Here is a 25,415-nt window from a genome sequence, read left to right on the forward strand (position 1 = left end):
GTTTGGTTAAGTGGAAATTGATGCTGTGCTTTTAGACAGTGATAACAATAGGGGTAGGATGTAGAATAGAATTAGAGAGCAGCCAGCTGGGGAGGGGAACAGCAGACATAGCTGGGCAGACACAAATACGTCACTGCTTGATCTCTGGAAGAACGGGAGCTACCGAGTGCAGTCTCACCATATCGGGGAACAAGAGAGAGGAATCAGAACCTGCCTGCTGGATCAGTTAGCAACTCACGATCTGCACCCATGTACCGACAGATGTTAGAACACATTTTAATGAGCTAAACAGCTTATATACTTAGTCATGTTTGAACAGAGATATGAAGATTCAATGCTTAATATTATTAAGTAAATTTTGAAAAGCTCCTGTGAGTTGGTTATCCGGAGTGGGTACACACTAACTTTTCCTTTCATACACATAATTGGTCATTTGCACTGCACTGGATTGGAATGGTGTATGGCTCTGACTTCAGTAAAATCTATGGTCTGTTCACTGGTTCTTTGTCTTTTTCAGCTCGTATCCAAACCACAAAGCCATCCAGTACCCCTAGCAGACTGAAGCATCGATCATCTGATGCACAGCTGGATGCTGTTTGACCTAAACTGCAGAATATAGATGTGGCACGTTTAAACACTGTTGCTGCATAATGCTTGTGTGACACGATTACTGTCCACAGCTGTGGCTCAGCATAACAAATAGAATTGTACTGTTTTACTGGCTCAAACCCACAGCTCCATTTGGAAAAATCTGACAAGGGTTCTAAAGAAATGAGTAACGACACAGTTTGTAAATTGAAGGGATGGGAAGAGCTGTAACTTCAATATTTAGGCATACATTTGACTTTGCTCGAGTGTAAATTCATGGTCTTCTGCTGCTGCAGCTGAACCACTTCCAAGGTTTGAAGTGTTGTGCATTCAGAGATGCTCTTCTGCACACCACTGTTGTAATGAGTAGTTATTTGAGTTACTGTTGCCTTCCTGTCAGCTTGAACCAGTCTGGCCATTCTTCCTGACATCTCTCATCAACAAGGCATTTTTGCCCACAGAATAGCCACTCAAAGGATATATCATCTCTGAAAACTGTACAGACTGTTGTGTGAGAATACCCCAGGAGATCAGCAGTTTCTTAGACGCTCAAAGAACCCCACTGGGCATTATCAAACATTCCATGGTCAAAGTCAGTTAAATCACATTTCTTCCCCATTCCAATGCTTGGTCAGAGCAATAAGTGAACCTCTTGACCATGCTTTCATGCATTGTGAGTTGCTGCCACATGATTGGCTGATTAGATATTTGCATTAATGTGTGCAGGTGTACCTAATAAAGTGGCCCTGAGTGTATAGATGCTGTTCAAATCAGAAAACTTCATTCGAAGTAGCTGAACCTTGACTGTGAGACTGTTTGGCATCAGGCTTTCTGACCTGGGTTTAGTGTAACACCCTGAATGTCTGCAGCATGTTCTGCAATAGGATTCATTTTTGGTTGAATTCTTATATTTACCCTAATTTATAGGTGCAGAGGGCAATGAATGCATCACCACCATCATCTTTCCTGTAGACATCAGATCATTTCACATAGACTTGGGTAAATCCTGGACTGGTGCTCAGCACATTATCTATGTGAAAAAACAGCAAAATCATTGGAGAATTTCACAAAACCTAATTAATGTGTAAGGGATTTCATTACATATAGTTCTCTGATTTAGAATATTAATGCAGAGTAGAGTGCAAATTAGAAAATGCCAATTGGGCTGCAACTGAATGATTAATTGCTTTCATCTCTCTACAAGAAAATCATTTACTCATTTTATTTTCAAATGAATTAAATAAAATTTCCATGGGGAATCCTAAGTCTGGTTTGCATATTTTACTTACTGGCCAAGTATTACTTTCTTGCTACATGTAAGCTTTAAAGCTACAAATGATTATACCCACAAGTCATTCCTAATACTCTGCTAGGAAAGCTTAAGGCAAAGTGTGCTTGTTCACTGTTGTACAGTACAGCAGAAAGTTTCACCAGATATTTATTGAATCCAGATCTGAACATCTTAAAGCCAATAATAGTGATCAATAACCATCATAGAAAGCCTATCAATACCATACAAAACCCTTCTAATTACATTCATCGAAGCTGTTTATACTTCAGGACAGTGCCAGAGAACTAGAACATTGCAAATGATAGTTCATTCTTCAAAAATAAGAATAAATCCAAACCAATTGATTACAAACCAATCCATTTAACCACTGTGCGAAAGTTTTTAGAAGTATATATTCAGGAGGAGAATAACATTCACCTAGAGGAAAATGAGATAACAAAGGAAAGCAGACTTTGATTCGGTAGGGCCAAACTGTTTAACTAATTGGAAAGAACTTTTTGGATGGTGTAACGGATAGAGTTGATGAGGGTAATGCAATTAATGTGGTGTACCTGGACTCAGGGGCTTTGATAACATGCCACAAAACAGTCATTGGCAGCATAGATATGAATTTGGCTAAGCAATTAACAGCCAGAGTGACGTGGTTAGGTTGTTTCTTGTGGTGAGTAATGGTCTTCCTTGGAATTAGTGCTGATACTGTTGTTTTACTTTAATCTTTATTAATGGCCTGGACTTAAAGGTGCAAACCACAATTTCTAAAATTGTAGATGACACAAAAATTCAGTTGCACTGTGAGCTGTGAAGAAGATAGTGATAGACTGTGGAAGAATATAAAGCAGGCAAGAGGGATGGGCAGATAAAATTTAATGTGGGAAAAATGTACGGCGATGGCTTTTAGTAGGAAGATTGAGTAGAGACAATACAGAATAAAGGATACTGATCTTAAATAGATGCAGTGGATGATAAACTGGGATGTGTGCACAAGTCACTGAAAGTGCAAGGGTAACCTGAGAAAGTGGTCAATAAAACATACACAATACTGGGATTTTTCATTCAGGGCATAGATGTTGAATCCTTACAAGTGAATGGTGGGGCACCGAGGAGTGTGGTAGGACAGAGGGATCTGGGAATACAGATCCCTAATTCCTTGAAAGTGATAGATAGGGTAAATACAAGCAGGCTGATGTAGGGTTAAACTGGAACTAGAGGTGATAGGTTAAAGGTGAAAAGTGAAATATTTAGATAGAACCTGAGGGAAAACTTCACTCAGAGGGTGGTCCATTGTGGAACAAGTTGCCAATGGAAGTGCTGGTTGCGCAATTGACTGCAACATTTAAGAAACCACCATTGATCCTGCCCTCTAATGCATCACCTCCACTTCCCGTACATCCGCCCACACCCCATCTTCCCACTGCCTTAACAGGGATAGAGGTTCCCTTATCCTCACCTGCCACCACGAGCCTCCACAGCCAGCATGTCACTCTCTGCAAATTCTGCCATCAATTGGGACCCTACCACTAAACACATCTTTACCTCTTCCCCCACCCACCTCTGTTCTCCACAGGGATTGCTCCCTCTATGACTTCTTTGCCCATTCATTCCTTCCCCCTAATTTCCCTTCTTGCACTTATCCCAACCAGCAGAAGTGCTACACCTGTCCATTCCCCTCTTTGCTCACCTCTGTTCAGGGCCAAAAACAGTCCTTTAATGAGGCAACACTTCACCTACGAATCTGTTGGGATTATCTACTGTATCCAGTGTTCCCAATGTGGTCTCCTCTACATAGCTGAGATCCAACATACACCAGGGCACCACAATGTCGAGCACCTTCACTCCAACCACAAAGAGCAGGATTCCCCGACAGCCAACCATTTTAATTTCAATCCCCATCCTGATATGTCTGTCCATGGCTTCCTCTACTGCCACAATGAGTCCACTCTCAGGTTGGAGGAGCAACACCTCATATTCAGTCTGGGGAGCCTCCAACCTGATGGCATGAACACTGATTTCTCCAGCTTCCAGTCATTTTTCCCACTCCCCCTTCTCTTTTCTTCGATTTCCCACTCTGGATCCCCTCTTACTTCTTCCCTTCTCCTGCCTGCTACCTCCTCTTGTTGCTCCTCCTCCTCCCTTTCTCTCATGGTCCATTCTCCTCTCCTATCAGATATCTTCTTCCACAGCCCTTTACCTTTTCCACCCACCACCTTCTAGCTTCTTACTTCATCTCCCTCCCCCACCCACTTGGCTTTGCCCATTACCTTCTAGCTGGTATCCTCTCCCCCCCACCACCCCCACCCTATTCTGGCTTCTTTCCCCTTCCTTTCCAGGCCTGATAAATGTTGACTGTTTATTCATTTCCATAGATGCTGCCTAAATGCTGCATTCCTCCAGCATTGTGTGTATGTTGCTCTGGATTTTCAACATCTGCAGAATCTCTCGTCTTTAATACTTGAGAGAAGTTTGGACAAGTACAGTACAAGGATGGGAGGGTATGGAGGGCTCTGGTCCAGATGCGGATCAATAGGACTAGGCAGAATAATGGTTCAGCGCAGACCAGACAGACCAAAGTGCCTGTTTCAGTGCTTTAGTGGTCTATGACTCTATGATTGTGATCTAGGTCTCTACTGGAGTATTGTGTTCAATTCTAGTCACCATGTTAAAGAAAGGATAAAAGATTCAGAAAGATTTATGAGGAGGGTTCCAGGACTGAGATAAGCTGACGGATGATCTGTTGGAAGTATACAAGATGGTGAGGGGTTAAGACAGAATGGGAACACGAAGCCATAAGTATAAGATGGTGAAGAGAATTTGCCAAATACTGTATAATTGGAATCTGGAATACACTACCTGTGACTACACTGGAGGCAGATCCCATTGTGCTCACTGAGGAATTGGATGTAGAGGAGAAAAAAAAATCGCAAGGCTGCAGAGAAAGGGGTTGATGATGAAACTTCAGTGTCAGCCAGGTAAGGATATAATAGGCTACTTAGCCTCTGTGTTGTAACCACTCAGCATGGAGACTGTGCAGTAGTGAATTCCCACGCTATCTGTGTGTGAAAGCGGACCACATCACCCTTGCTGCAAAATTCTCCCCCACTCCATCCTCCTAAAGATTTTCCTGGTAATAATAGTAAGGTATTTTACAACTTTCTATGTATGGCTTCAAAACTGAATATAGCAAAAGAGTAACATAATGTTTAGTTTGTGAACCAATTTCACAGGGCTGTTTCTCCACTGAACACTGTCTAGCAGGCTTTGAGAAGCATGGGAAATATAGGCTTTGGGAAATACAACTTAAACAAATTAATCCAACTTGAGAAACGCAGCGACTTAGGATTTTATATTACACCATATTACTGTATAATTTGGAGATGCAATAGAAAAGAATTAAATATATCCAACTTTAGCATGTTTGATTAAAAGGAACATAACTGGATACCAGTAGATTTTACATTGAATAAATGCAATCTGGCTTTAGTTGAATGCAGATGAATTATCATACAAGTACCAGTTATGATGGTACTGTGCTTGCTGTCTGTAAAGCTCTATTCCCAAAAGGTCACTTAAACCTACTGGATGCAGTTATCCATGAGTACCTTCATTATAACGAGGTTATTATGCTGTACCAACCTTCACTTCAAAGGCTAGTTCACTTCCCTGTCTCGTCTCTACAGAGAGATCTAGCTGCCAATACCCACTGAGTAGTGAGTCTTCCCGCCCTACTAAGGTGGAGATACTTCCAGCTTACAAAGTAGTTAAACAGTTAATTTTATTTTTTAATGATACACACTTTAGTCAATTCTTGACACACACTTGAAACTCAGAGGATTTCTAACGTAAAAAATTCCTGAATTACAAAAGATTTATAAACTACAGAGAATTGCCAAAAACAGTTATTGTTATTATTAACTAGAAGGATACACTGAGTTGTAGATGAAAGAATCGTCCATCACAAAAACTGAAGGCTAAGAAATGAATTCTAGTTCGTCTCTCTGTCATCTATTCACCTGCACATGATGCTTTTTCAGTTGCATTCATCAGGCCAGGTGATTACGATGTTTAATTAGGCCAATGTGGGTCCCATTGTTTCTCTTGGTTAAGTCATGGGCTGACGAGAGCCTCATTGTTCACTTGTTTATAACAAGGCTGAACAAGGAATATTGGTTAGAAGTTGAACTTGGCCTAAAACAACTCTTCGACTCCTAGAAAGGTCACGCTGCTGTGCTAGAAAGCTGAGGTTAGCAATAAGCCTCTTGGGCCCGAGAAAGTGAATATTCATCATATCCTTGGGTCCAGGAAAGTGAATATCCATCACATAGTCAGAACAATCTGTTAATAACATTCTACAAAATAAAATGCCTTTAATTTCTAAATTCCAAAAAAAAGTTGACAATGAAAAATATTAAATGCATATGTATAATAGTACGACTGAATTATCATTCATATTTTTAAATCAGTATTATCATTTTTTAAAGACTTTAATCTTAGAAATACTTTCTTGCCCCAACTAAGACTGTCAGCTGGAAGTTCATTTTGGAGTCTGAAGATTATTCTTGGCATATATAACAACATAACCCAGCTCTTTTGTTTTGGAAATTTGCTTAACTTCCGCACCCCCGCCCCCCCACCACCACCAATGCCACCACTATTTCTGAAAGAAAATAAGAAGTTCAAATTGCACAAAGAAATTCAGGTATTGCATTACAATTTTTAAAGTTTCAACAATGTGAGTGAATGTATACACAAATGTATACACATAAATCTGTTTAGTGTGATACAATGCACTGACTATACATTCTAAATGTTTTTTTCTCTATTGGAATTATAAAAATTAGGTAAAAGTTTAGAAAATGCAACAAACTATGTGATATACACATGTGCACATTCACAGAACATTTTCATTGAGTTTTTCCTTTCAATAAAAATATTATCTTTGAAGCTTCTCATGAAATGGAGAGGTGCTGCTATTGTTTACCCTGGTTGTCAATGAAAGTATAAAGTATAGAGTACAGAAAGCTACATTTGCAACGATCAGTACCATCTGGCCAATATTGTGCAATCAGAAACAACTCTCCCCAACGCAGGCTCAAGCTACTTAAAAACTCTAGAAATTTCTAGTCAGTTTTAAAGAAACATTAAACAGAAAGTCACAAAATACATTGCAATTAGCGTCAGAAAAACTGCTTTTTTCAAGGATCACTTACCTGTTTTAAGCTGGAAAACCATGCAATATTATTTATATACACCTACATCATAAAGTGCAATAGGCTGCAATGAAAAAGTGAAATTAATCCAAAACTACAAATTTCATAATACTGTATACTAAAATTACATAGCCAGAAAACAATGATTCCTTACTCCAGGTATAAGCAATAAAAAGGGGCATTGCAGTCTATTTTCTAGTATCACAACTGATTGCCGTCACTGCGCTTGATCACCCTGTTCGTAGGTCACCATTCCTTTTCAATTCCTTGCCTGCTCACTAAAGTTCAAGTTTTCTGTTACACATCCGCTCCCCCCCACTGAAATATCTCCTGGTCTACCAGTCCAGATATAGTGCGATCTTTGCTGATGGTCTACTGCAGCGATGTTGTTCTTTACTTTGCTTTTCATTCCTTCCCCACCCCACCCCAAATGCAGACACTATAAATAGCTGCAATTACATTGGTCAGTTTTAGGTCCAAAAGAAATCATATAAATGTGATATTGATTGGTGTGTTGAAGTCTGAAGCGGTCAAAATTCACATGCTTTTGGAGATTAAGTTCTATTTGCTCTTCCATGACCTTGAAAGATTCAAAGCGTCATGTCTTAATATAATTCTGTATTTGATCCCATAGCTAGTGGGAAGGTGCTGTGCACTTTTCAACTGGTGACAATTGAGGAAATGTGAAATAGTGTACAAACCTATCATAAAAACAAGTCTAAAATGTCCAATTTAACAAGACAACTGCTGGCCAACTATTTTGCATCATTATATAGAAATTGATACATTTATACAATGCTTTTGAAAATGTATTAAAATTGGAAATTAGGATTATTAAGAAAGCTTCAACAGAAAATATCAAAAATGTTAAGATTTTTAATAGGGTAAGGAATGAAATGTTGCTTACAATTTCTGATTAATCAAATGGACATATTTATAGATCTATCGCTGTTAAAATAGAGGAAAGTGCGAGATAATTTTTGAGGGTTGATTAGGACAGAAAGTGCTTAACTACAGATCAAAGGCTATGTCATGATTTAAAATAGGACAGTATTTAAAAGAGACAATAATATGTAGAGGATTAGGAAAACAGAATGAAGTAGTACACTCAGTTGAATAGGCACAAGCACTGGTTCAATACAGCTGATAATTTTGTTTTTTTTAATAATTTAAAATATGGAATTACATAGGCTATTCAAGCCTCAGCATTAATTATGCAAGGAGTGATAGATCTGAATAAGAGGTGAAACAGCTAAGATTCAGAGATGAAAATTCCACGACTTGAAGAGATGGTGTGAAATAAAGTGGTGATTGAAGACGGAATGAAACCAGATTAGTTTTACACAAACTAAACAGTCACAACAGGTTTGAAAGAGACGTGAGCAACACCAGACAAGGCTCAGAAGGGTCTTGGCCCAAAATATCGACTGTTTGTTCATTCCCATCGATGCTACCTGACCTGCTGAGTTTTAAGTTGCCTCAAAAATAGGCCAGCATCTTCAGACACAAGAATTGGATTAATGTTTGGTGTTTCAAGATCTGAGAGGAAAACAAGTTATAGAAACAAGTTAATGATTAGATGAAGAAACTAATCAAGATAAAAATATACAGCCAGATGCTCCAGGACATTAGAAGAGAAACACAAAAGATTCTGCAGATGCTGGGAATCTGAGTAACGCACACAGCATGCTGGAGGAACTCAGCAGGTCAGTCAGCATCTATGCAGAGGAATAAACAGTCAGCATTTTAGGATGAAAAGGGTCTCCTGATGAAGACACTCAGCCCAAAATACTTAATGTTTATTCTTCCTTAGATAATGACTGACTTTCCGAGTTCCTCCAGCGTTGCGTGTGTGCACTACATTAGATGAGACGGTTTTTGTTTTGGGAGTGGGTACAGGAAGGGAGGATGGTAATTGGCAAGAAAGGACTTAAATGATTTCCTTTTGTTTTTTTTTTATATAATATATTCACTGTTTTTCATGCTTATAGTGATACCTGAATGTTGGCATCCAGTACTCAGTAAACTGATACATGGTTACAAATGAATTACTGGAGTCAAATGAGCAATTCCTTACAAGTTTATTTAAAGTGAATTCCAAATTACATCACATTAGTGCTTTGCAACAGAAATGCAGGGGCCAAGACAGTTAAAGAAAGAGTTCAGGTAAGTTGAAAATATGAAACTTTGAAAACTAGTTGACAAAACAGTGTTCAGGTGCAGTACATTTACAAATGATTCAAAAAGGATCTGACATGCTTATTGTATAAATCAGCTCCAGAAAATAAAATAGTTGGGAAATTGAAGATTCAAAAAAAGTACTTGTTTATATAAAGCTTATTACAAATAAGGGGAAAAAATGAACCAAGAAGCACTCAGCCAATTTTTAACCAAGTGTCTCTTAATTGCAACTTATCGATCACTACTTCTCTCCAGACCAGTGCTTGCCAAGCTGGGGTCCGTGGACCCCCTGCTCGGTACTGACCCATGGCATAAAAAAGGTTGGAAACCCCTGCTCTACACTGAAAAATGCAGCAAGTGCTCAGTATATTGCCAATCCTTAAGCAGCTTTCTCAGATAGTGGTGGAAAGGCAGCAGCAATGCTTCCCATTTCTTCCCCATGTTCTTCCCTTCCCCCAACTCCCAATAAACAGAAAATTACCCAAGCTCAGGTTCATCAGCATCTTAACTCTAAATAGCTCAGACTGGCATCAGTCAGTTTCCTTTCTCTGCATACAAGCACATTACTATTAATTTCAAGCCACCTGTGGGATTGATTCTCACACACATGAAAGCAGGGCATGTGATTAGCTCAGTGTATTTTATCTAAGTAAACTCTACGCCTGAGGAATGTGCAAGTGAGGAGTGAAGAGAAAACAATCAACTTTACAACAGACATTACTTCTGGCAAAAGGCACACCATATCCACAACCAATTTAGGGCACTAAAAAAAAAATCAATCACACATGATTGCACATCATTGGTGACAGTCCCTAATATCAAAGTTAATCTTGTTCTTTCACAAGTGAAATGCCAGAAATTCATGTTAACAGCAATACATTTAGCAAAATGAGGAGTGATTCAAGACGAATTATAAACGTTTTCCAAATGTAATATAGATTGCACATTGCTGATTACAAGTTTTCACACATCAAACTTGATTTTCATTCAAGCAAAAATGCTGATGTCTTATGTAGCAAAATGAGTGATACACAACAGTAATGTTATATATTAAATGTATCAAGTTCCATTACACATACAAATAAAAAATCTTATGTAATTTTAGATTTTCATTTACAGAAACTCAATGTAATCTGTTTAATGCTCAGCAAAACTTTTAATAGAACAGCTTCATACAAAGACAACAGGAAAAAATACGCATTATTGAAATAATCAAAAAATAATTAGTAAGGATGATATAAGAAACATCATCCACATATCTCTATGCAAATATTAAGGTCACCCTTTTAATCTCCAGTGCACACTCAAGAATACCATTTCTTCCTAGAACAGTAAACAATTGTAGTAATTTTATTTAATCAGAAACCCATAATTCACAAAGGAGGTTTGTTACAATGTGCACTCTGTACATTGATATCTTTTCCCTTTGGGGAAAACAAGGAAAAACAGAATCACAGAATCAAAATGAAAATTGTATAAAGTTGATAGTTTAACATTTAGTAACATTTGCTTACAGAAGTGAATTAACATGCAAAATTATTACCAGTAATAAGCAGGTATGGCTATGTAATTAGTGCAGAAGTTTTTGAAGGACTTAAATAGGCAGTAACGCAGAGCTGACCAACCATGCCTTTTAAAATAAACAAGATAATTATAAGCAACCTCCAACCATCCATGTTTTTAAAAAACTGACATTTGAATGTCATCCTTGCTGCTGAACACATTCATCAAAAACATTCTTAGCGTTAGTGGAACAGGGCACTGCACTTGACACAGATCTTTTCTGCAAATATGTGCTCTAAATCCCACATTAATTAGCCAAATAATTCTACCTTAAGTGCTTTGTTTACAAATTATATGTTTTTGATAGTCTGGAGATTTCAGGTTTAAGACAATGGGATTTCTTTCCTTTCCAAGAATTCAAGCTTTTACTGCTGAGCACAATTTTGATTTATAGAAGGTTTCGATTTCCAAATATGTTGTTGGGATCCACGTACTCCTTAACAGATTTCAGCATCCCCATGCCAACGTCAGAGATGCTTTCCTTCAACCATCGTTTTCGCAACTTTCCCACTGGAAGGACACAAAAATGCTTCAATACATTTTATGTTGAGATAATTTACATAAAAATGCAACGTGAAATTATTACTTACAAAGGAAATCCAAAGCTTCTCGACTTAATGAACTCAGCCCCAGTATGCTCTGTGTTTCCCTAAAAGAGTTCCATACTCTACAATCTTTTCATATTTGGAGGCAAAAATTCTAAAGAATTGAAGGCTGTAAAGCAAATCACCTTAGCAGTGTCTTCAACTGTTTTTCAGGCACATCATTTGGTCACAGGGATTTATTTTAGTTGATCATATGATCACTGAAACCATACAGCTAATTGACCATCTGTTCGATACCCTTGAATTTCCCCATCCACCATCACCATCAACTATCCCGCATCATTCAATTACTCCCCCCCAAAAAAATGAGGAGTACATATTGATGTTGAAATAAATATTGAAGTTACTGAAATGCTATCTTTTGAAAAAAGTTAAAGCATTGTAGAGTGCTTTGTATAGTTACTCATGCAATACAAATCAAAGAGTTTTCTCAAAAGACATTTTAAAGCCCCACTACTTAAACATGTCCACAGGGCAGGTCCAAATAGTGCTAAGAAGGAAGAAAATTAAGCATTTACAATTTTATCTACCAATACCAAATAGTTATTGTATTTACAAATATAATAAGTCCAGGAAAAATGCAAGCAGCAGTCAACACACACAAAATGCTGGAGGAACTCAGCAGGCCAAGCATTTTGTGTGTTGCTTAGATTTCCAACATCTGCAGATTTTCTTTTGCTTGCAAGCAGCAGTCGTTTATTTGGAATGCTGTTGGTATTATGGACTATTAAAAACACACATGCTTGATTGCACACCTCCAACATAACTAACTCCATATGGAAATGCACTGACGTTTGAACAGCCAAAAAAACATCCCTGCGTATGAAGAGAAGCCATGCACAGCAACAAAAGCAGAAGGGACTTGAAGTGCATTATTAGCTTTGTCGGAGTATTAATTTGCACATCCATCTTGTCATATTTCCTCAGTTTTTTAAAATCATAATAAATCAAATATTCTTTTGACTAGTGAGCCAAGAACTTGTAGGTTATTTTGGATATTTATAGTCTGACTAAAAGTTTGTTTAACATATCACCTTCAATGGATAAAGGCCATATTCGATTTTCATCATATATATAAAACAATAAGAACAAGCTTTCAACATGTTATATGATTAAGTGGTTGTAGGAAAAGGACGAAGTGGTTTAGGAACAGTAAAATCAATGGTTCAATGGTATATAACAATAAATTTCAATTTAATAAGAAAAAGCTTAGTTAGGCACAAATTTTACGCATACAACTTGCAGTGACTGTACCATGCAAAAGTTAAACATCATTGACCATTTAAAGCCATATTGATAGTAAATGCCAAAAGCACCTCGAATGACCCAATTAATTTATACATTATGTGGTTCCACATTTTTGCTTCATTTTTTCAAAGCCAAGAAAAATAGTTAAAATTCTATTATTCAGAATTTTATTATCCTTTTGAATAATTTTGCAATTAATTACCAAACATTAAATAATTATCTAGTATAGAGTCATACAGGAACACGAGGATACAGTTCCTTCGCACCAAGTCCATGCAATCACTGCGCACACTCAGCTTGTTCCAATTTCCTGCATTTGGCCTGTAACCCTTGAAGCTCCAACCCTCCATGTACCTATCTGAGTGCTTCTTAAATGATACTATTGCACCTGCCATAAACTCACCACCCTCTGCATTAAGTAGTTGCCACTCAGGTCCTTTTTAAACTTTACCCCTCTCATTGAGGGAAAATGCTGTTACTGACAACCCTAGGAAAAGACTGTTATCATCCACCTTATATATGCCTATCATAACTTTAAACAGTTCTGTAAGATCACACCTCATTCCCGAAAGAATAAAGATCTAGCCTGGCCAACCTCTCCTTGTAACTCAGACATTCTAGTCCTGGCAAAATCCTCAAATCTTTTTTGTACTCTTTCCTATAACATGCATCTTAACCACATCTTTCCTATAACGCGATGACCAAGGCTGCACATGGTGCTCCAGGGGTAGTCTCACCAACAACTTATGCGGCTGTAACTTATTGTCCTAACTCCTTTACTCAGTACCATGACTGATGATGGCCAGTACGCTTAATGCCCTTTTCATCATCCTGACGCCACTTTCAATGACTATACACTTGTATTCTAAAGTATCTCTGTTCCATTGCACTCCCCAGTGAGTTACCTAGATGTATGCTGGATTGAATTTCCAAAATGCATCACCTCACATTTAGCTGTATTGAAATCCATTTGTCACTCCTTGGCCCACTGATCAATATTACCTTGTAATCTATGATAACCTTTATTGATTGCAAACAATACCTCCTAATTTCAAGATATCCACAAATCTACTGATAACTTGTGTGTTTGCATCCAAGTCATTTATATAAGTAATGAATAATAAAGTTCTCAACCCTGACCCAAGACACATCACTAGTCAGCAACCTCATTCCAAGAACAACCTTCAACGACCACAATGTGAAATAAAACTCATAACAGAAATTAGTCAGACCCGCTTGCTTTCAAAATTACTATGCTTTCCATGTATTACAAGATCCATCACTACTTAAATGATGTGTTGGATGTGAAGTGTGAACATATTGATATGAGTGTTATTGCTCTTTGTGAACATCAGCAACAAGGATCACTTCAAGATGCTTGAAAGTGCTCAATCTTTATTGTAGCTGGGCTATTTTATATTCAATCAAATATCTGGAATAAAATCTAGCATAGGTAATGGAGACAAAAATCTACTAAGCCATTGTAAAATGCCATCTGGTTCAATAAATGCTATTCAGAGAGGGAATTCTGCTATCCTTACCCCACCTGGTCTATCATACGTGAGCAGAATTTGGCAATATAGCTAACTCTTACCTGCCCTCAGGTGGTATCAAAGGTTCAGGGGCAATAAGTGCCCACATCCTGGGAAAATACTGTTCCAGGTTAAGAACTCTGACCTAAAACTAGTTGACCATAAACTGTTTTTAGTGTTCACTTTCAAATTTTTGAGGAGCTAGCCTCTCTGCTTAGTAGATTCCATTCCTTGAATGACCTATTACACAAACTATACACAGGATATTCCATCAACTAATTCCACTTAAATTTTAACATTATTTGAGTAGTTCAATTATAAGTTCTATTTAAATCAAATATTCCAATTTACAATCTCCATGGACGGCAACAAATACCACTGTTCTCTTGCATAATGTAGGTTCACAAAGTACAAAGAAATTCTGCACCACTGCGGGTGCTCTTTTTGCACAAAAATCCACCCATAAATTCAAGGATGTGTTAAAGACAATGTCACTGAAAGGCAAAGAGTGCAAACATTCATTAACCAATATATTAATATCTTTACTGTTTTGCTAGCTGGATTGCATACGTCTGTGGCTGCACTGCGCAAAATGAGGAACTACTGTGGCTGGTCCTTGCTGAAATGTGGCTCCAAAATAACATCCATGTACCATCAATCTATAGGCCATGACAATGAGGGACTTGGGCTAGTTTGTTATTATCTTTTTAATTTTTTTTGTAACTGTACATTTTTCTGCTATTTTAATTATATGTTCTATATGTGCTGTGTGTGACTGTTGATACTGTGTATTGCACCTCGGCCCCAGAGGAACACTGCTTTGTTTGGCTATATTCCTGAGAATGGTTCAATGACAATTAACCTTGAACTTGAAATTGTCAATGCAAACTACACAACATGTATACTTGTATATCAATACTCAAGTCCTGAGCTTGATGACAATTACTACTGATGGATCTGCTCCTAAGCTGTACTGCTCAACTCCAAGTCGGACCACTAATGGAATGGAGATTTTATGGTACAAGAAAGAAAGATAATAATATTGTAAATTTATCTTTTTTAAAACAAGGTTTGCAACAATGTTTTTGAATGCTTCCAGTCAGAAAACATTTAGAAAAGACAAGTTTTGCGAGGACTTCCAGGTCACCAAGAGAATGGCAGCGTAGGAAAAGGTCTCTCGACAAAAAAAGAACGTAAATTATTCCAAGGTCGAAATTAGACAAATATTTAGTATTGTATAACTATATCAATAAAACAGGCAAGGATGGAGTCTAAGTACAAGAATAAAAAGTCCGCTCAGAAGGCTAATAAGTATAAAAAGACGCAGCAAGAAGAGGGGCCTAGCTCCCCCATGGCTAGCCAGGACAGAGATAACGTGGAAGAATCGGTGAATCTGACTTTGATTCTCAGAGAGATTCGTGATTTCTGACAAGATATCAACAAACAGCTGGAAGATATTAAAGGAGAAATAGGAAAATCTAATCTGAGGTTAGATGAAGCCGAAGCGAGGATTGTAGGGACTGAGGAGAGGCTGCAAAATGCAGAGGAAGTGATAGAAGAAATGCTAAAGCTACAAGAGCAGCTCCGGTGGAAGCTAATAGACCAAGAAGGGTAAATGTGAGGATCTATGGAGTTGCCAAAGGAGCTGAAGGTAAACCCGGATTGGTGATTCCCTTCGTGGAGAAGCTGCTTAGAAAGAACCTTGAAATACCAGACGCAAAAGACCTACAGATAGAAAGGGCCCACTGCGCGTTGGCACCACAACCCCCGGCTGACGCCCAGCCCAGATCGATTTTAGTCAGATTTCTCAGTTACAGAATGAAGGAAGAAGTGCTTAAACTGGAATGGCAAAAGAAAGGCTTTATGTGAAACAACAGTAAAATCAATTTAGACCACGATTACGCACTGGGGATCCTTGCCAGTTGGAAGGAATACGCGGAAACACGGAGGGTCCTGAAGGAAAATAACATCAGATTTCAGACTCTGTATCCAGCTCGGCTAAGAGTCTTTTATGATGAAGGGGCAAAAACCTACGCTACGGTGGAAGAGGCAACGATGGATCTCGCGGTTCGGGGACCACCGATAAAAGTTATCACCCAACCGGAGTCGTTACTGGAGAAGATTCAGCGGCGGACATGGCAGCCAGTGCGGTGAGGATGCTCCACTCGAACCAGAGTGTCAAGCTATAAGGAAAAGCTGAAAGCATTCAGACACGAACGTACAGAGAGTGTAGAATAATTGAGAAATGTCTGAAAAGAGTAGATCATACTTAAAGGTAAAATGAAAGCTGATAATTGAAAATAATCTAGACGGAATAACTTGAATGACAGCAGTGTGGTTGAGACATAAAAAGGAGAGAATTCTCTATGGCTGTTCACACTGCAGAGGGCCCTCTAACACAGACTGGAGATAGGGGTTATCCCTCTGGACTGAGGCGGGTCAGTGCTCAGGCCTCACTGTTGGAAGTCAGGAAAAATTTTCTTTTTTTTTTAATTTTATTTTTATTTGGATAAGGAATTCACAATTATCATGTACTTTTTTCACACATATAACCTTTTCCATTTTTTTATATGTATAAAACTACAATTATTTATACATTCTTAAGTACACATTGAGATGATATAAAAGGAAAATAAACATTTAAATAGATAATTATGTACTGTGGTAAATCTAACCTATTAGGCTAAGTAATGAAATTAGTTGTTAAGAAAAATGGTAATAATAGTTTCCATACAATCCTTCTGGACCATTTCCACTGGTCCAAAATGTTGCATACAAGCCTATATACCAACCATTGTAGGTGTTTATATCCCAATTTGTTCGTGCTTGTTCCTGCCCGCAGACATAATTATCCAATCCCTATGTACTTATTTACTTAATTTTTTCATTTTTTTTTTATCCCTTTCCCAAATCGTTCCCTTTACTTGTGTTAATTCTCTATTTTCCAAAAAAAAACAAACATTTAGAGTAGGGGTGCTTACGTTAGCAATATTACTGTGTTGATGAGAAGAGCAATATAAATCATTAGGAGAGTCATCTAAAGTCTGCTCGCATTGGGGTTATATATTCAATCCATTTATTCCAGATTTGATAAAATGTTTCTTTTTGAGTTCTCAGGGAGTAAGTCAACTTTTCCATTTTAAATATTTCCAAGATAATTTCGTACCAATCTTCTAATGTAGGTGGTATTGGATTTAGCCATTTTCTAGTGATTGATTTCTTACTTGCCGCTAAGAGGGCCTGCAGCAACTTTTTATCTTCCTTCTGTTCAAGGAACAATACATGCCCCAAGTAGAGCGTCTCAAAGTTCAGAGGTATCTGGGACCTAAGTACCTTAACTAATGTTCTATGAATACCTTCCCAAAATAGACTTAATTTAGGGCAATCCCAGAAAATATGAAAATGATTTGCCTCCTTGGAGCCGCACCTTCTCCAACACATCACATTTGTATCTTTCTATTTTTCCTGATATGGGGTCTTGAAGTATCTTATAATGTTTTTCCAACAATGTTCTCTCCAAGTCAAAGAATTAGTCGAGGACCATTGAAAGCTGCAGATTTTCCCCCAAGCCTCCTCTGAAAGTACCAACCCCGCTTCTTTCTCCCACTTCTCTTTAATATACAGTGTATTTACATTTTTAGCATGGGAGAGTGCATTATATAGGCGAGAAACTGATTTACTAGGTATTGAACTGCAAGCCGAATTCAGAATCTTGAAAAATTCTAATTCTACTGTTGATAGGTCTGTATATCTACAACTCTGGTTAACATAGTTTCGTATTTGAAGGTACCTAAAAAAGTCATTATGTTCTAGGCCATGTTTGTCCTGCAGGATTTGGAAACTTTGTAATACTCTTTTATCTATAAATGAGAGGTAGGTTGTAAGACCTTTCTTTATCCATAGCTCAAATCTTTTATCTCCTCTGTTGGGAAGGAATTCGGTATCATATGCACACCATCTAAAGAGTTTTAACATGTTATTAATTCCACATGAATTAACCACCTTCTGCCATACTTTTAATGTAAGATTTATCCAAGCATTATTAAATTTTTCCAACTGGGCCATCAATCCTTTGTCAGCTATTGAGGCCTGAAGAGGAAAACTGTCAACTAATCCAAATTCTATTTCCTTCCATCTAGCCTTATATTCCCTATTACACCAATATAACAGAGGGGTTATCTGTGAGGCATAAAAATAATTTCTCAGGCAAGGAAGAACCATACCTCCTCCTTCCTTCCCTAACTGTAAGGTGTTATATCGAATTCTAGGTTTCCTTCCTTGCCTAATGAAGCGGGAAATCCATTTGTCCCATTCCCTGAATTGATTATCATCCACCTCCACTGGTAAAGTATGGAAAAGATATAATAACCGAGGAAGAATATTCATTTTTATAGTATTTATCCTTGAATTTAAACTTAAAAAGGGGATAAGATTCCATCTATGCATATCTGCTTTTATCTCCGAGATTAATGGCCCATAATTTACCTGTGACAGTGTTGAAAGATCCTTCGGCAGGGTTATTCCTAAAAATTTTAATGATTTAGCTTCCCACTTAAGATCGTATGTATCCTGCAATTTTTTGGATGGTGTATAACTTAGGGACATAACCTGCGTTTTCTTTACATTTATTTTATAACCTGATATTTTCCCAAAGTCATCCAACAGTGTAAACAATCCTATAAATGATTTTTCTGGTTCACTCAGATAGACCAAAACATCATCTGCGAATAACGCCACTTTCTGTTCAATCCCTGCCACCTTGATACCTTTTACAATTTCGCTCTGTCTTATTAGTTGGGCAAGCGGTTCAATATATAGCGCAAAAAGGAGAGGAGAAATTGGGCATCCCTGTCTAGTGCCTCTCTCTAAGATGAAGGAGTCAGAGAGGTCCCCATTTATCTTAATTCGGGCTGTAGGGCTGTCATATAGAGTCTGAATTACTTTAATAAACCTTTCTTGAAAGCCGAATCTTCCTAACACTCTGTATAGGAATGCCCAACTAACCGAATCAAAAGCTTTCTCAGCGTCCAATCCTACTACCATTGTCTCTGTCTCGTTCTTATTAACCTGTTCTAATATGTGCAGAGTTCTCCTTATGTTGTCCTGTGTTTGTCTTTGTTGAATAAATCCAGTCTGGTCTAAATGGATTAGGCCAGGTAAAAGCTTTTCCAATCTGCGCGCTAATATAGATGTAAATAGTTTGTAATCTAAATTAAGAACACTAATTGGCCAATAATTGCCACATTCTAGTTTATCTTTACCCTCTTTAGGAATAACTGAAATAATCGCTTCTCTCCAGGAAGGTGGAGTTTCTCCTCTCTGCAAGATCCAATTAAAGGTGTTAAGTAGTAATGGGGCTAACTGTGTCTTCAGGGACTTGTATCACTCTGAGGTAAACCCATCAGAACCCGGGGACTTTCCAGGAAAAATTTTCAAATGTTCTATGTTCAAATATGCCTAGGGTTTGGTTTTATGTTCTGGCTTACTGTTGGTTTAGAAAAGGAGAGTGTTTTGTTTTCTATTAGAACAAAATGCAAATTGAACTGGTAAAAATAATTTCCTATAATATAAATCGGGTTTTGAATCCAATTAAGAGAAATAAGATTGTCTAAATTGAAAAAAGAGAGGGCACAAATATCTTTCCTTCAGGAAATGTACATGAGCCAATCCGAATATGCAAAATTTTAAAAAATGGGCCTTAAGCATGTATTTTATTCATCATATAAATTGGGCCACAAAAGAGTAGCTACTTTAATATCAAGTGCTCTTAATTATGAACATAATTATGAGCACTCTGAAATAAGACAAGGATGGACGATTTGTAAAAATTACAGGAAGAATAGAAGGTACTGAAATAACACTGTTGAATGTTTATGCTCCACCGGGTTGTGAATGGTCATTCTATAGACACATTTTTGACCTAATGGTCAGCTCTCAAGGGGTAGTAATCTGCGGAGAGGATTTTAATATTAGGTTAAACCCTGCATGAGATTCTTCAAGAACAGTCATTCAGAATAAACGTCTGACGAGGAAAGTGAATTCATTGATGGAGGAGCTGGGAATTATACATGTGTGGAGGGAATTATAGATGTGTGGAGGGAATTACACCCCACTAGTAAAGACTATAGGCACTATTCTTTCCCTCATTCAGCTTATTCAAGGATAGACTTTTTTTTATATTTAACCTAGATAGATTCAGGATAAAAGAGTGTAATATTGCAACGATTGATCTGTTGGACCATAGTCCAGTCTCTATGTCTCTAATTCTGGAAAGGAAAATGAGGAAAACACTATGGAGGTTAAATTCACATATACTCAATAACCCAAAAGTAATGGAGAAATTAAGGGGAGAAATCAAAGAATACTTAGACCATAATGACATGGGAGAAACATCACCAGTGATCTTACGGGATACATTGAAAGCTGTACCGAGAGGGAAAATTATTTCCATTACTACTCACATGAAAAAATTCAATGCACAAAAAGTAGCAGACCTTCAAGGAAAATTAAAACAACTTCAAGTTGCAGATAGCAACAAAATTAGTTTAATTTAAAACAGGAAATTAAGAAAGTGCAAAGTGAAACTGATGATATGTACACACTGGAAACTCAAAGAAACTTTCTTTACCTGAGACAAAAGAATTATGAAGTAGGAGGAAAATCAGCTAGATTATTAGCATATAAGTTACGTAAACAACAAGCAGACAATACAATTCATAAATTAAAGAATGCAAAAACAAAGCTTGTGGAGAATACAATAGGGAAAATTCAAGAGAGTTTTGAAACATATTATTGAGAGCTGTACTCTCAACCCCGGGCCTCCAATAAACCCTATATAGACATTTTCCTGAATTCTTTAGATCTACCCAAGCTCACAGATTTACAAAATGAATGCCTATTAGAACCAGTAACTGCCAAAGAACTGAACGCTGCCATCTCTAGATTAAAGGCCGGATAGTCTCCAGGCTCTGATGGGTTTACCTCAGAGTGGTACAAATCGCTGAAGTCATAGTTAGTTCCATTATTACTTAACACCTTTAATTGGATCTTAGAGAGAGGAGAAATTCCACCTTCACTGAGAGGTGATTATCTCAGTTATTCCTAAAGAGGGTAAAGATAACTTAGAATGTGGTAATTACCGGCCAATCAGTATCCTTAATTTGGACTACAAATTATTTACATCTACATTAGCTCGTAGACTGGAAAAGCTTCTACCTGGCCTCATCCACTTAGACCAGACTGGATTCATTCAGCAAAGACAAACTCAGGACAACATAAGGAGAACTTTACACATACTAGAACAGGTTATTAGAAACGCTATAGAAACAATGGTGGTGGGATGAGACGCTGAGAAAGCTTTTGATTCAGTTAGTTGGGTATTCCTATACAGAGTGTTAGGAAGATTCAGCTTTCAAAAAAAGTTTATTAAAGTAATCCAGACTTTATATGACAGCCCTACAGCTCGAATTATGATAAATGGGGACCTTTCTGGCTCTTTTATTTTAGAGAGAAGAACTAGATAGGGACGCCCAATTTTTCCTCTCCTTTTTGCACTATATATTGAACCTCTTGCTCAACTAATAAGACAGAGCGAAATTGTAAAAGGTATCAAGGTGGCGTTATTCACAGATGATGTTTTAGTCTATTTGAGTGAACCAGAAAAGTCATTTATAGAATTGTTTACACTATTGGATGAGTTCGGGAAAATAACAGGTTATAAAATTAATGTAAAGAAAACGCAGGTTTTGTCCTTAAATTATACAGCATCCAAAAAATTGCAGGATACTTATGATCTTAAGTGGGAGGCTAAATCATTAAAATATTTAGGAATAACTCTGCCAAAAGATTTTTCAACATTGTCACAGGTAAATTATGGGCCATTAATTTCAGAGATAAAAGCAGATATACATAGGTGGAATCTTATCCCCTTTTAAGTTTAAATTCAAGGATAAACACCATAAAAATGAATATTCTCCCTCGGTTACTTTACCTTTTCCGGACTTTACCTGTGGAGGTGGACGATAATCAATTCAGGGAATGGGACAAATGGATTTCCCGCTTTATCTGGCAAGGGAAGAAACCTAGAATCCGATTTAGCACCTTACAGTTAGGAAAGGAAGGAGGAGGAAATTATTTTTATGCTTCACAGATAACCCCTCTGTTATATTGGTGTAATAGGGAATATAAGGCCAGATGGAAGGAAATAGAATTTGGATTGATTGACAGTTCTCCTCTATAGTCCTCAATAGCAGACAAAGGACTGATGGCCCAATTGGAAAAGATTAAAAACAGCTGGATAAATCTCACATTAAAAGTATGGCAGAAGGTGGCTAATTCATGTGGAATCAATAACATGTTAAAACTTTTCAGATGGTGTGCTTATGATACGGAATTTCTTCCCAGCAGAGGAGATAAAAGATTAGAACTGTGGATAAAGAAAGGTCTTACAACCTACCTCTCATTCACACATAAAAGTGCATTACAAAGTTTTCAATCCCTGCAGGACAAATGTGGCCTAGAACACAATGACTTTTTTTTTTGGGTACCTTCATTTAGAATTTTTCAAGATTCTGAATTCAGCTTACAATTCAATACAAAGTAAATCAATTTCTTGATTATATAATGCCCTCTCTCATGCCAAAAATGAAAACACATTGTATGTTAAAGAGAAGTGGGAGAAAAAGCGGGGTTGGTACTTTCAGAGGAGGCTTGGGGGAAAATATGCAGCTTCCAGTGGTCTTCAACTAACTATTTGATTTGGAGAGAACATTGTTGGAAAAATATTATAAAGTACTTCAAGACCCCAGACCAGGAAAAATATAAAGACACAAACGTGGCGTGTTGGAGGTGTGGCTCCAAGGAGGCAAATCATTTCCATATTTTTTGGGATTGCCCTAAATTAAGTTTTTATTGGGAAGGTATTCACAGAACATTAGTTAAGGTATTTAAGACTCAGATACCTCTGAACTTTGAGACTCTCTACTTGGGGCATGTATTGTTTTTGAAACAGAAGAAAGATATAAAGCTGCTGCAGGCTTTTTTAGTGGCAAGTAAGAAATCACTCACCAGAAAGTGGTTAAATCCAACATCACCTACATTAGAAACACTCACAACACGCTGGAGGAACTCAGCAGGTCGGGCAGCATCCGTGGAAATGATCAGTCAACGTTTCGTCAGGACTGAAGAGGGAAGGGGCAGAGGCCCTAAAAAGAAGGTGGGGGGAGAGTGGGAAGGAGAAGGCTGGTAGGTCCAGGTGAAAAACCAGTAAGGGGAAAGATAAAGGGGTGGGGGAGGGGAAGCAGGGAGGTGACAGGCAGAAAAGGTGAAGAAGGAATAGGGGAAAACACAATGGGTAGTAGAAGGAGGCGGAACCATGAGGGAGGTGATAGGCAGCTGGGGGGGGGGGAGAGTGAAATAGGGATAGGGGAAGGGAGGGGGAGGGAATTACCGGGAGTTGGAGAATTCTATGTTCATACCAAGGGGCTGGAGACTACCTAGACGGTATATGAGGTGTTGCTCCTCCAACCTGAGTTCAGCCTCATCATGGCAGTAGAGGAGGCCATGCATGGACATATCCGAATGGGAATGGGAAGCAGAGTTGAAGTGGGTGGCAACCAGGAGATCCTGTCTGTTGTGGCGGATGGAGCAGAGGTGCTCGACGAAGCGGTCCCCCAATCTGCGTGAGGCTGCACCAGGAGCACTGGATGCAATAGATGACCCCAACAGACTCACAAGTGAAGTGTTGCCTCACCTGGAAGGACTGTTTGGGGCCCTGAATGGAGGCAAGAGAGGAGGTATAAGGACAGGTGTAGCACTTATGCTTACAGGGATAAGTGCCGGGTGGGAGATCCATGGGGAGGGACATGTGGATCAGGGAGTCGCAGAGGGACCGATCCCTGCGGAAAGCAGAGAGGGGTAGAGAGGGAAAGATGTGTTTAGTGGTGAAGGAAGTTGCAGAGGATAATGTGCTGGATCCGGAGGCTGGTGGGGTGGTAGGTGAGGACAAGGGGAACTCTGTCCCTGTTGTGGTGGCGGGAGGATGGGGTGAGGGCCGAAGTGCGGGAAATGGAGGAGATGCGGGTGAGGGCATCACTGATGACAGCAGAAGGGAAACCACGATCCTTAAAGAAAGAGGACATTTGAGATGTCCTGATACGGAAAGCCTCATCCTGGGAGCAGATGCAGCGGAGACGGAGGAACTGGGAATAGGGAATGGCATTTTTGCATGTGGCAGGGTGCGAAGAGGTATAGTCGAGGTAGTTATGAGAGTCAGTGGCCTTGTAGAAGATGTCAGTGGACAGTCTGTCTCCAGAGATGGAGACCGAGAGATCAAGAAAGGGGAGTGAAGTGTCCGAGATAGACCAAGTGAATTTGAGGGCTGGGTGGAAGGTTGAAGTAAAGTCGATGAAATTGACGAGCTCAGCATGGGTGCAGGAAGCAGCGTGAATGTAGTCGTCAATATACCTACATTAGAAGATTGTCATGAAATCATTTTGGAAATATTTAAAACAGAAAAGATTACCTACTCTCTGAGAATTCAAAAGGAAAAATTGTATCAAATTTAGAATAAATGGATTGAATTTATAACCCCAGAGCGAGCAGACTTTACATGACTCTCCAAATGGTTTATACTGTTTGTCTCATCAACATAGTAATAGTGTTAAGGTAAGCAACCTTGGCTCGAATGTTTACTGTTCTTTTTTTTGGAAAATGTGGAATTAACACAAATAAAGAAAAGATCTGGGGAAATTTTGGACCAGAAGAGATACATGGAAATTTTTTGTAACAACTATTATCAATGTTTAGTTTATTAGAGTGTAATTACAATTGCACATAAATATCTGTTTGAGTGCCTAATTATTTTCTACATTATCTCAATGTGCACTTGTGAATGTACAAATTAATATAGACTTACTCACATAAAAAATGGAAACGGCTGTATATGTAAAAAAAAGTTTGTGTATTACTTGTATTATCCAAATAAAAATAAAATTAATTAAAAAAAGACAAGTTTTAAAACATCTCCCAGTGGCCACACATTTTAATTCCATGTCCCATTCCCATTCTGATATGTCTATCCACAGCCTCCTCTACTGTCAAGATGAAGCCACACTCAGGTTGGAGGAATAACACCTTATATTCCATCTGGGTAGCCTCCAACCTGATACATTGCCATAGAAGAAAGAAAATCCGTTGCACGTGT

General features: G+C 38.3%; 1 protein-coding gene across 2 annotated transcripts in view; it reads right to left on the reverse strand.

Annotated features, from left to right (window-relative positions):
• Positions 1-9,151: 9,151 nt before the first annotated feature.
• agps (alkylglycerone phosphate synthase) overlaps positions 9,152-25,415 on the reverse strand; it is a 184,852-nt gene continuing 168,588 nt past the window's right edge. For both annotated transcript variants that reach the window (XM_063052099.1, XM_063052098.1), the window contains one exon: positions 9,152-11,337. In XM_063052099.1, coding sequence (XP_062908169.1) covers positions 11,216-11,337 — 122 coding nt within the window. In that variant the 3' untranslated portion in view covers positions 9,152-11,215. The remainder of the gene's footprint in view (positions 11,338-25,415) is intronic.

This window comes from Mobula hypostoma, chromosome 6, assembly GCF_963921235.1.
Source record: "Mobula hypostoma chromosome 6, sMobHyp1.1, whole genome shotgun sequence".
NCBI classification, from domain to species: domain Eukaryota; kingdom Metazoa; phylum Chordata; class Chondrichthyes; order Myliobatiformes; family Myliobatidae; genus Mobula; species Mobula hypostoma.